At 57.4% G+C, this 12,158-nt stretch overlaps 1 protein-coding gene across 2 annotated transcripts in view; it reads right to left on the bottom strand.

The window, feature by feature from the left end:
* Window positions 1-4,534: 4,534 nt before the first annotated feature.
* AQP1 (aquaporin 1 (Colton blood group)) overlaps window positions 4,535-12,158 on the bottom strand; it is a 12,185-nt gene continuing 4,561 nt past the window's right edge. Inside the window, exons 2-5 of one of the 2 annotated variants that reach the window (XM_015589539.2) lie at window positions 7,762-7,926; window positions 7,353-7,433; window positions 6,472-6,570; window positions 4,535-4,992 (exon numbers count right to left, since the gene is read on the bottom strand). In XM_015589539.2, the coding sequence (XP_015445025.1) occupies window positions 4,777-4,992; window positions 6,472-6,570; window positions 7,353-7,433; window positions 7,762-7,926 (561 nt within the window). In that variant the 3' untranslated portion in view covers window positions 4,535-4,776. Of the gene's footprint in view, window positions 4,993-5,312; window positions 6,571-7,352; window positions 7,434-7,761; window positions 7,927-12,158 lie in introns of those variants that run through there. The other variant, XM_006912042.3, reaches the window with a different exon arrangement.

Genomic DNA, 12,158 nt, shown 5'->3' with positions numbered 1-12,158 from the left:
AGAGCCCTCAGTCTGTCTTTACGCAAAGCTGTGCCATCGCTGTCCCATGAGTGAGAATACTGTACTACAGGGCTAAATTCTACAAACGCGCGCGCGCACACACACACACACACACACTTTTTCTAACTTGGACCTCACTGGATGGACACCTCTCTTGTATATATGCATTCAATGCTTTGGTTCCCACTCAGGGTTGATGTGCAAAATACATAACAGCCCCATGAGGCAAGGGCACCAGTCCACCAGAACTACCCACGACTGTCATGTCGCATCGGCCCCAGGGCCCAACTGCCAATGACGGAGTTACCCTTCAAATACTGGGCTGTAGAGTGTCCACGGGAAACTGGAGAAGGACCAGGGTGGCCGCGGAGGCCAGACAGGAGGGAGGAAGGGCACTTGAGGAACTCAGAACAGATGGAAGTATTTTAATATTTAAGAACCCAGTGAGGCTGGACTGACCCATGTGGCAGAAGGTCGATCATGCCCTCACCTCGTTCCTCATCAATATGCTGGAAAGAACAGAAAAATAAGCAAAACCCTATGTGCAGAAAATGTGATGTTATTGGAATGAGGTAAAGTCATCTAAGCAGAACAAGCTCATTAAATTTCTGGGTACTCTTCACCAGTGGCCTCTGTGTATACCAGGACCCAATGCATTGGCCGAACTATCTCTCAAGGGCTGGCGATGATGGCCCTGTAAGCAAAAGCCTTCCCTACCTCCAGAATTGCCCCTTTCTCAGCACTAGGGACAGTAAACACCACCACCTGTGGGTCCTCAGCCTCCAAGAATGGCCTTACCCTGGTCTCTAGCTTGCAGCAAATTCCATTCATCGTCCTCATTGTATTCTAAATCTAAAGAAAACAAAGAGTCATGCCCAGCAGCTCGTCCATAAAACATTAATCACTATCTCCCTCCTCGAGAGGTTCCTGACCAGTGAAGGTGTAACCTACAGGAGTGATGGAAAAATCCAAATGGGTCAGCACCAAAGCCGGGCCACACCAAAGGCAGGGGGCCCTGGCACTCGTCCCTCTAGTGCTTTTCCAGACCAGCTCCTGGCTTCGTTTCCAAGAATACTGAGGCCCAGCCTGGGGACCCCAAAAGGGGGAGAACCCTCCCTACATTTACCAGTTCCCCAAAAGGCGTCGTGGTCCTTGGGACCAAGTGGCAAATGGCTGCTTTGAAGCCATCCATACCCATATATTTTGTCCCTCTTTGAGCCCACATGGGCTTTTGAGGTATATAAAGATGCTGAGATCAGGACCAGAGGCACAGGCCCTACTTAGATTTCATGGCATCTGTGTCTGACCTGCTGACTCACCCCAGTCCAGGGCAGCTTTGAAGGCCCATTCTTCCCTTATGGACCTCTTGGTACTTCTCAGGGCCTGGAAAAAAGAATCCCCTTGAGGGAAATATCAGAAGGGAAATTTGGGTTTCCAAGGATCCCAGCTTCCTGGATGTTTAAAAACTCAGGACTGATTGACCCAGGGCTTAAGGTCATATATATGTGTTGCTGAAAGGCAACGTCTGGTTGATCCGAACATTCATCACGGAGCTCTGGCTGACGTTCCTTCTACAGGGGTCAGGAGAATCGCGAGATGAGAGCCGGCCTTCCCAGAAGTCTCAGAACAGGTGGGGCCATTATGGGAGCAGAACTTGTTGCTCTGGCGAGTTTAATGGGAGAGACAAACACTCTAGGATTCAGTAACTGCTGGGTTACATTCTGCTTCCTTCTGGGCCAAGTGCAGAGGGGTGTGGCCTTCCAGGCCAGCCCAGCCACCTCTTTGTGCACATCTCGTGTGCACATAGGGGGGTCCAGAGGAGGAAGGGACCTGCTGTCTAGTCTCAGCAGAAACTGAGTAGACAGGTGACAGGCGCCCCCAATCACTGCACCTCACGTGTGTAGTCGCCTGAATGCTTGGCAGCCGCGGTGTAAAGGTTGTCATGGAATTTTCCAGGAAATTTACTCTCTCCATTAAAGTGTGATAAACAAAACTGACAAGGGCTCTCGTTGCTTCACAAGCCCCACCCCAGTTCCAGTTATCCCACCCAAACCTCTCCTCTGTTCTGGGCTGGACAGAATATGAGCAGAGCAGACTGAGGGATGACCTTTGGGAAACGGGGTACCTGAGGAACCAAACCCACAGGCTGGAAGATGACAGGGAGTCTGGGACAGCCCGGTCCCAAAACCTTTGCCCCCAGACCTGAATGGGTATGAGGGCCTTTTCTACTGCATTAATGGTCCTCAGCGTGCGGCATTGCCCTTCCCTTTCTCATTGACTCTAGTGGGAGAGGATGACCTTGAATGAGCACATTTTTCTGCCAGATAGAGGGGCAGTCAGGACTGGAGGGAACTGGGGAGTCTGGGTCAAGGCCAGTGCCAGGGGAGCAGCCTGGGGCCAGGTGGTGCCAATGTGTCTCAAGCAGACACTATGTCCAGTTGGCCCCGGAAAGAACAGCACTTCTCCTGGTGCTAGAGTTTCCTTCAGCCAGCTTTTCTCTTCTTTTCCCCCTCCTTCTAAACACCCTACAGGCATCGGAAGCCCAGCTGTCCAGCAGGCCCACAGCTACATTTTGTGGAGGTTATGACATAATGACCAATATTGCCATGTTGTGGAAAGATCTCCATCTTTGAAGACAGGCAGAGCAAATTCATATCCCAATTCTGCCATTAACCTCAGACGAATCATTTCATCTTCAGGGACCTCAGCATTTTCGACAAATGGGGGCAATCATCTCCACCTTCCAAAGACATTGTAAAGATTAGAGAGACTGTGTGTGAAGTCCCAGGAGAGTTCTGCACAGATAGTAGGTTCTCAGGAAATACCAGCTCCCGGATTTCTTTTTCAGGCCTTGTCTCTTGGCACTAGGATTCTAGAAGTTACAACTAAACAATAAGAAAGGCTCTGCTTGCATGCAAAGGAAGAGCAGAGGCTGAGATGGGAGTGGCCGGGGTCCTAGTGTCACATCTGGGTGGATGGGACGAGACGAGGAGACAAGACAAAAGGGGCTGCGAGAGAGAGCCTCGGCACTCCCTCACCGCCAGGCCTGGGTGGCCGTGAGCGAGCCCATATCCTGTTTCCATAGCCTGGCCATCACGATCCCATTCATACCAGCCTATTCTCAGCCTGGGAGATGCACAGGAAGTCTGTGTGGGCTGAGGCAGCCCGGTGCACACCGGGAGAGGAAAGTCTGTTCCGGCGGCTCTGACTCAGGCTTCGCGAAGGTAACCTAGTCCGCGGGCCCTGCCTGGCCCCCTCCGCCTTACCATCAGCCGTCCTCCGCCAGAGGGAGTCAGGAACCGTGTGTCTCTTAGGGGCAGTGTTGGGGTGCAAGGACCTTCCCAGACACTCCTTCCTTCCTCAGCCGTCACCCATGGTGACACTGGCCTGTGTGCCGAGGGAGACTTCCAGAAGGTGGATAGTTCTCAGAGCCTCCTGGATTCTCGGCCTCCGTGGAAGGTGCAAGCCTGCCTACTGGAATATGGCCTGTCCCCTGTTATGGAGCACTCACTTTCCCAAAGTCATTGTCCCCGCTTTGAGAATGAACCCTGAGTGTGTGCGGCTGAAGGGGACAACAGGGGCCTGGGTCTGAGTGTCAGCTTGACGTAGGCTCGTCCTGTGACGTTGGGGCGTGTCCCTGAGTGTCCACCCCCCTCCGTTGAATGAGGATAGGCACACCTGCTATGCCCCACACTGGGGGCACCGCGTCAGCTTGACGTAGGCTCGTCCTGTGACGTTGGGGCATGTCCCTGAGTGTCCACCCCCCTCTGTTGAATGAGGACACACGCACACCTGCTACGCCCCACACTGGGGGAGCCGCAAGTGGGGAGGGATTTCGTGAGTTCGAGAGGCCTGGACGGGGCTGTTTTCAGCCCACACTGGCCTTGGGGCTACAGGGATGGGCGGAAAGGCAGGAGCAGGCAGAGGGGACCTTTCCGGGCAGAGGCTAGCCCACTCTGACCCCTCCTCTCTGACCCCTCCAGGGAAAACGCACGTCCTCATTGAATGTGTCTAGTGACAGGAGCGCAGGGTCCCACGAGGCCTCAGGAACCAAGCTGCTCTTTGTCTCTCAGCTCCTGCGGATCACGCTGCCCCAGCCAGCTAAGCATCACCTGCTCCCGGCACGAGCCTCTCGCGGCTCTGATGGGCCTTGGGCCCCAGCACCCGGCACAGGTGTGGGTAGAATCAGAAACCTGAGTGGAGGGACAGAGGGAGGGACACCTGGGCAGTCCCTGGTGCGCCCCAGGCCCTGCTCCAAGGAGGGCAGGGGACTAATGGGGCTGTCACCCTTAGTCCTGTTCGCCCCCACCCCTTCACACTCCAGAATAAAAAATGGCCCCAGTTTTGGCAGGACCCTGTGTCCCCCAGATGGATTCTGGGCTGGAGCTGTGTCCACCCGCTGAGGCAGGAAGACAGGCAGTGGCTCCCCTTCAGACTGGGCCCCAAGAAGTGGGTCCAGATCGGCTCTCGGACCCCAAGATCCCCGGTAGAAACACAGCGATGAGAGAAGAAAATCGACTGCAGGAAACCTGGGTGACCTTACAAGTCATTCTTTATTTTCTTATCATATAATGAGATTCCAATTCTGAAGAGACACATGTGCAGAGCAGACAGAGCGGGGTCCTGTGTGCGGTGGCAGGGACCGGGCAGGGCGTGGGTCTGGCTCCTTCCCCTCCAGCACGACCAACCCTCGGCCCGCCTGGCCCTTGGCCATTGCCTGGGCAGAAACCGAGAAGCTGGGGATGAGAGGGGCCAGAGGTGCTAGGCCTGGCCAAATCACGATCTGCTTGTGGGACATTGGGCCTCAGCTTTCTTATCTGTTAAGTGGGTTAGAAGTCCCTGTGCAGATGTCGTGATGGGTCGGCAACTGTTAAGGGCCCCCTGGTCGTCCTGCTGCTTCTGGATATCCAGGTGCTTTTGCCATCGTTGTGGGCCCATGGGGGAACCTGCTCTGGCCCTGGTGGGCTTGAATGATTGTGTAGACAGTTGCCCCTAAAACAGACACCGTGCTTGCCACTGTACTTGGGCTGTGGCCATAGCTCCTTCATCAAGTCAAGGCCAACTCTCCCTCCAGGAAAGCGAGGAGGGAAGGCAGTGGCCTGGATCACACAGGGAGCCTGTGCAGGTCACCCAGCTGCCCCCAAATGCCCCCGACCAGCAGCAGCTCAGCGATAAGGAAGAATCCACTCCTCCTCCCCGCTCAGGATCAGCTGGGGACTTGGAAACCACCTCCCCACACGGGGGGGTCCAGCAAAGATAACCACTCCCATGGGCTGAGCTGCATCACGGTCACCTGTCCCCATCCCGGGGGCTTCAGATAAACACCTGCTTTTTAATAAACACACACCTGCCTGACAGTGACCTGTGTCTACACTGGCAGGAGGAAGTAGAGAACAGAATAATGAGCAAGATGATGCAATGATAGGTAGAAAAGACCAACTAAAACTCGATGAAGAAACGTGGGCATGCCTCTCTCCTTCGCCCTCTAAATGGCCTTTGTCCTGGAGCAGCAGACCCTGTCTGGTGAAGCCACTGCAGAAGGATCAGTCCTGCTCCCCCAGGAGTGGGGACCTCCAACGGCTCAATTGTCTGTTGCTTGCTGCTTTGAAACATGCGAGCTCATGTACACGAGTTCACACAGACGCGCAGGTGCAGCTAGCTAGGCACTTGGGGTGAGGGCCCGCACAAGAAGCAGCATCGGTCCAGATTATGTCTTCCAGAACCCACGGTGCGGCTACGCTTACAAGATTCTAGCGAGGTGCCTCAGGCCCCTGAGCTCTCCCTATCCCCGCCACTTTACAGATGGGGTCCGTGTGGCCCCAAGACGAGGATGATGCCAAGATTATGCAGCACATCCAAGGGAGGGCGCCGGAAGCAAGGCAAGCTGCATGGACAGAGCTTGTCGCCACGTGCCCCCAGCGCGGCCCCTCCTGGGGTGTCTTCCCCTCGAAGCACCCTTGGGACAAAGTGCACGTTACAAGAAAGAGGGCCATGCCCAAAGGCACAAAGCAATAACAGTGAAACCTCAGGCACCTGCGGCAGGTGAGTTGGTGAGCAACTTTGGGACGAGGGGCGCTTTCTGGCATACCTCCAGTCACACTCTGAGGGGACGACTAATTAGGATGGGTCCCTCTCTTTCACCTCCTCTGCGACTTCAAGGGAGTGGCTGAGTGATAAATCTGGTCTCCAGGAAGGCCCGAGGCCAGGAAACAGAGAAAGAGAAAGTGACAGAAACAGCCTCAAGTCGGGCTTGACTACGCAAGTCCTGCAGATCTTTGGGAAGTGACTTTGGCCAGCTTGTCAGAGTGTCTACAATATGGATGCACCCCTCCCCTCCCTCCGCCCGCCCCTACCCCTGCCCCCCACGTGGATGCCTGGGCCAGGCCCCCTCTATTTGGGCTTCATTTCCACCCTGGAGTTGATGTCCTCAGCATCCAGGTCATACTCCTCCACCTGGCCGCTGGTCCACACCTTCATGCGGTCTGTGATGTCACTGTTGCGTGGGGCCAGGATGAAGTCGTAGATGAGCACGGCCAGGGCTCCCCCGATGAACGGCCCCACCCAGAAAATCTAGGAACAGAGGAGGCCGTGCTCAGAGGACGTCCGGCCGGCCCTTCGGGGCCCCAGTGAAAGCCCCCGCCCCCGAGTTCCCGCCACACTGCATGAGTTCTCTTCCCCCTGCACCTGGGGCGGAGACAAGCAGTGCTGAACCCCAACATCCTGATTCGAGTCCCCGCCTACCGCAAGTACCGGCCCAAGCCGGGACTGTGGCAGTGGACATCTCCTTGCCTCGGTGTGCCCTAGCCCAGCGTGCCTGGCAGGGTCACACCAGCCCCCTCTCGAGGGCGGCCACCGCCCTGCCCCAGCTTTGGACGGCCACAGACACTAGTTTGGTAAAAGGCTGGCCGGGAACAGAAACGGCGACCGTGAAGACAGCAGCCCACGGGACGCTGACTCTGCAGCACTCGGCTCACAGGTCGTGAGGCCAGTTTGTCCTCCCAGCAACCCGGGAGGCAAGTAGGTGACACCACATCCCCGTGTCACAGCTCGAGAAACAGGCACCAAGCAGGCCAGCGGGCTGCCCAAGGTCATGGCCAATCAGAGAGTAGCAGAGCCAGGATTCGGGCTCGCTCTCCACCGCAGAGCCGGGTTGACTGGGGGCAGGTCTGAGCTGGGAGGGGAGGCCTGGCCCACACCGCCCACGGCACGGCCACGCCGGCCCCTTGGCCTCAGGTCTCAGTGTCCTGATGCCCCCTGCCCTGGCTGCCTCCCAGAGCCTCTGTGATGGAAGAGGATGTCGAAGTCAGGCCTTCCCTAGGCACCCACCCCCACGGACAGCCCTGCACCCTTACCCAGTGGTCCTTGAAGTTGTGGCTGATCACCGCCGAGCCGAAGGACCGGGCAGGGTTAATACCACAGCCAGTGTAGTCGATCTGCGAAGGGGAAGGGGCGGGCGGGCAGAGGGAGGGGAGACACAGGGAGAGGAAGAGAGAGAGTGGCCCACAGAGAAAAAGACAGACCGGTGGCAATTAGAACCAGAAAGAGGGGGGCGCACGGACCCAGAAAGAAAGTCAGGGGGTCCCTGTGCTCCCCTCTCCTGGGCAGGACCTATCCTGCAGCTGCACAGAGCTGACTCCTGCCCCCCATGGAATGAGCCCAGTGGGTGGTCCCTTCCCCTGCCCAGTACAGGACACCCTGACAGCCCCTGTCTGGACTTGCTCTCTCCATCCCGACCCCCACCTGGGGAGAACCCCCACTTACAGCCAGCAGGTGTCCCAGGGCCACAGAGAGGCCTATGGCAAGGGGTGCTGAGCCCCCGAGGTCACGGCGCCTCCGATCAGTGGTGGCCAGCACGCACAGCACCAGCTGCAGGGTGCCGATGATCTCGATGCCCAGGCCCTGGCCTGAGTTCACGCCAGGGGCCAGCTGCAGGGGAGAGGGACAGCAAGGCTCCATGAGCGGGGCAGGTGGGGACTGTGTCCCAGGGCCCCCAGGCTCAAGCACCAAGGGCCAGGCCCACAGCAGCCCCTGGCGGGACCCAGAGCGGGCCAGACCCTACCCAAGCACACACCGCTCTTAGAGGACATCAGGCCTTGTCTCCTCTCACACCTGTTGAGGAAATGCCACCTGGGCTTTTGGTACCTGCCGAGATACCTGGGCGTGGTGGGCATCTGCTGGGGGTACCACCCTCACGTGTGGCTTTGGTACCCCCAGAGTGGTACCAAAGCCACACGTGAGAGGCGAGGCCCAGGCATGGGAGGAGATGGTCAGGGACACTCAGGGACAGTAATAAGAGAAGAGAAGCAAATGGGTGGGAGGACCCAGCTGGACACATTGCTTCATATCCCAAAAGTCCAGAACATTCTACCTGATCCCTGGCTACATCTAAAACTCCCAAAGCCTGGAGGGTCCTCCTCAGTTAGCTGGCTCCCTCTGTCCCTCCCTCCTTTGTGCCTCCCCCTGGTGCCCCTACCCTCTGTGTCCTTCCCCACGTCTATCTGTCTTGCCCCTGGTCCAGCGTCTATCTGTCTTGCCCCTGGTCCAGCGTCTCTCCTATTTCTTCTTGGCCCCGCCCACCCTGTCTGCCCCTCCCTCTCCCTCCCGGCCCGGCCCCTCCCCCTCTCCAGCCACATAGGCCCCACCACCAGCGTCTGGCTGCCACTTGCTCCTGGGCCACTTTTAGTAACATGACTCATGGAAAAGGAAAGGAATGGGAGCTGCCATGAAGTCACTGGAGGCCTCCTCCTGCAGCTCCCGAGGGAGCCCCTGCACCCTCCCCACGAAGGGGTCTCAGGGGCCAGGTGCGCTCACATAGGGGAGCTGGGCCACGTCAGCAGAGGCCCACTCTCAAGCATGCCCAGCTGTGGCGATGCCGGCTGCCTTCTCCCAGGCAGGGCTGGTGTGTCCGAATGAGCCTGAACTTGAACCTCATCCCGAGAGTAGGGGGCTGTGTCCAAGACAGTAGGGCTTTATGCAAAAGCCTAGGTGGGGGGCGCTCTTCCACCCTCCGGACGTTCTCGGCCCCACGCGGAGGCCACCTTCCGAGAACAATTCTCTTCCCGCCTTTGTCTGCAGCTCCGGGTCACGGGGAAAGTGACTCACATCCCTGCCGCGGTGGTGCAGCCCCAGCTCTGGGCCTTCCTTTCCTGGCTGACCCCAGAGCTGCACCCTCGGCCCGGCCAGCCCTCTGGGCAATGCCCACTCTTCTCCCCACCCCGAGGTAAGGCCTGGAGGCAGGAGCCCTGCACTCAGGTCTCGACCCTCCGACTTGCTGGACCGTGACCATGGGCCTTCACCCCGCTGGTCCTCAGTTTCCCCATGTGTAAAATAGATCTAAATGACCCTGTCTAGTCTTCAGAGAGGCCGGGGTTCAAAGGCAATGGGCCTATCCTGAGGCAATGGGAAAGGGCCGGAGGGGCAGGAGCCGTGAGGAGACGTGTGGCTTTGTTCTGGTTCTTTCTCATCTCACCCCCAGGACTGGGGCGCAGGCAGAAGGGGAGGGACCCTCCTGCACCGGGGCATGGAGAGGAGGGTGAGGCTGCCCGATGCTAGGACAGGCTCCGTGGAGGTGAGGCTGGGCCACTGGTATGGATGACCATCACACTCGCATCTGCCACTCCCTCGTGTCTGAGCCTGAGCATCTGAGCGCTCAGCTCAGAGCTCCTCCTCCCGCCCGGCCTCTGCTCTCCAGGGTGGGCCTAATTGCTAGCTGGCAGGAGTCCCGAAATCAGCCCTTCCATGCTGATTAATGGATCCAGCCATTGCTCTAAGTGTCTCCTGCCTCATATGCCCCGCATCCCCACCCGCCCCTCGCAGATGTGGCCTGGACAAGCTTATCCCCTCCTGCAGTTCTTAACCAGGTCTAAGCATCCCAGCCCCTGCTCGCCCCAGAGACACCATTTTTCATGCAAAATGAGCAGAGTGTGTGGGGGGAGGGGGCGGCAGGGGGGATGCTGGTGCCATGTCAAGCTCTCTGAGTCCACAGGAACAGGACCCCTGCCCTGGGATCTCCAGGATGTCCCTTCCTGACTGTCCAGAGCCCTTAAAACCTGACTGTCCAGAACTACATGGGTTGGTAACCTTCCTCTCCCAAAACCCACCACCACTACCAGGAAGCCTTCCATGGTTGCTTCACACACCCACACACAGGCATCATCCCTCCATGGACATTCATGTGTGCATGTGACTCTGGGTACTCAAGGCTTCGTGTACGTCCATGTGTCTTCATAGATCAGTGTCTGCAGTATCTGTGGGTAACCACACGTATCCAGGCATGACTCGCCTTTCCCTTAGACGTTAAGAAATTTATTACATAATAATTAAACGACAAGTCTATCAAAAGGCTATAAAAATTCTCAACTTTAAAGCACCAAAAAAAAAGCCTAAAAATAAATGACACAAAAAATTGACAGAATTTCAAGAACCTGAATAATCTACCACCAAAGTGAGTTTAACAACCCTCTCTTAGAAACCGATGGAATAAAACAGTCAAAACATATAAATAGCATAAACAGGGAGGGTTTGAACCACATAATGAACAAGTTTGGTTTAAGGAAAATATGTAAAACCCTGCACCCCAAAATTTGAGAATATATACTTTTTTCCAGCCCATGTAGGACATTCAGACAAACTGGTTGTGTACTGGCCAGATGCAGCTCGGCTAACTCTGAGAATCCCTACCACGCAGGGTCCCATCTCTCACTGAGGTGGGCTCTGGGTGTGGGGGTGGGGGGCGTCTGTGTGTCGCACACCCACACACAGGTGCCAGTACTGGCAGCCAAACAGGGAGAAGAAAGGAGGGAGGCCCCTTAAGTGAGACAGAGAGCAGCAGGTCTCAGAGGGTCCTTTATTTGCTCCCAGAAGCCATTTCATCTTCCTGACAAGAAACAATACACAAAACAATGGCTTCCTCCCGCCCTCCCTCCTTCTTTTCCTTACTCCAGGCAGCCTCGGCCCTCCTACCAGGGAAAGGAAGCGGCTCCGCGGAGGAGCCCCCGCCCCCCCCTCCGAGAGTCCCCAGGCCTAAGCAGGACCACCCAGACTTGAGAATGCCCTCCACGCCCACGTGTGTGTGTCCCCACGTGCCATGGACCAGTGTGCGTGTGAGGGTGGTGTGTGCTTGAGCTGTCCACTTGGAAGCAGCAGAAATGATCGAGGACTGGGGGGCAGGAGGCATGGGCATGGTCCCGCCCTGCCGGGATCTGCTGTGTGACCCCCGTGAGTATCCACGCCTCCGGGCCTCCGTGTCCTCATCAGCAAAATGGAGGCCTCGGCCCTGACTCTAGCCCAGAGAGTCTCCGGGATTCTTCTCTTCCTGACATGGGACCTGTGCCTCCCAGACCCACGGTCACCCTTCCGAGCAGGATCAGGAAACCTAAGTGTGGGGTCCCTTTCCACAGGCCATCTGAACTGCTGGTCGCAACGTGGCACGAAGCCTGTCACCAGCCCCGCTGAACCGTGGACGGCCAGATGCCCGGGAGCAGCCAGCTGCCAGACGGATCCTACCAGCACACCGCAAAAGACAGGAGCTGACTGGCGCAGAGGCAGCCGCTTCCCCGTAAAAAGATTCCTTCTTGACTCTGCGCAGACAGCTGTCCTGCGGCTGGGGTTTCAGGCACGGAGAGGAACTGCAAGAATGGGGTATTTCCCAGCCTCTCCACCCTCTCTGACTCGGGGTGTACTCATCCCACTGGACTATGGCTTCCAGGTGGCAGAGAGACTGCGCCTCACGTATGCCCCTGTGGGCAAGGAGCCCCTCGGGTCCCCGGGGAGAGGCTCCAGCTGAGGGGACCCTAACTGTGAAAATTTTCCTGCCCACATGTGTAAGTGCGTGGGCTCAGCCTCAGCCATTCCAGAAACCCCAGACCCATTGGTGCTTCCAGAGGACCCATACCCCAGGGAGGCTCTGACTGCATGTCGGGTCCCCAGGGAAGGTTTCCTAAGCCAGTCCTCAGCAGGCAGGCAGAGGACGCATTTGAGATGCCGGGGAAAGCCCCTCTTGGTGAATACTGAAGGAGCACCTGCTGGGTGGGGCCCTAGAGAAAGCGGGGAGCGCTATCTGGGCCCCAGCTCAGGTCGGGGAGGAGTGCAGGGGATTGGCCTACAATGAGCTAAAGGCTCAAGGTGTCAGAGGTGGGGAGGCTGTGGCCTGGGGGGGC

The sequence above is a fragment of the Pteropus alecto genome, unplaced genomic scaffold (assembly GCF_000325575.1).
Source record: "Pteropus alecto unplaced genomic scaffold, ASM32557v1 scaffold21, whole genome shotgun sequence".
Lineage (NCBI taxonomy): Eukaryota > Metazoa > Chordata > Mammalia > Chiroptera > Pteropodidae > Pteropus > Pteropus alecto.
The sequence above is the reverse complement of the archived record's forward strand: the minus strand, read 5'-3'. Positions and strand labels throughout refer to the sequence as shown.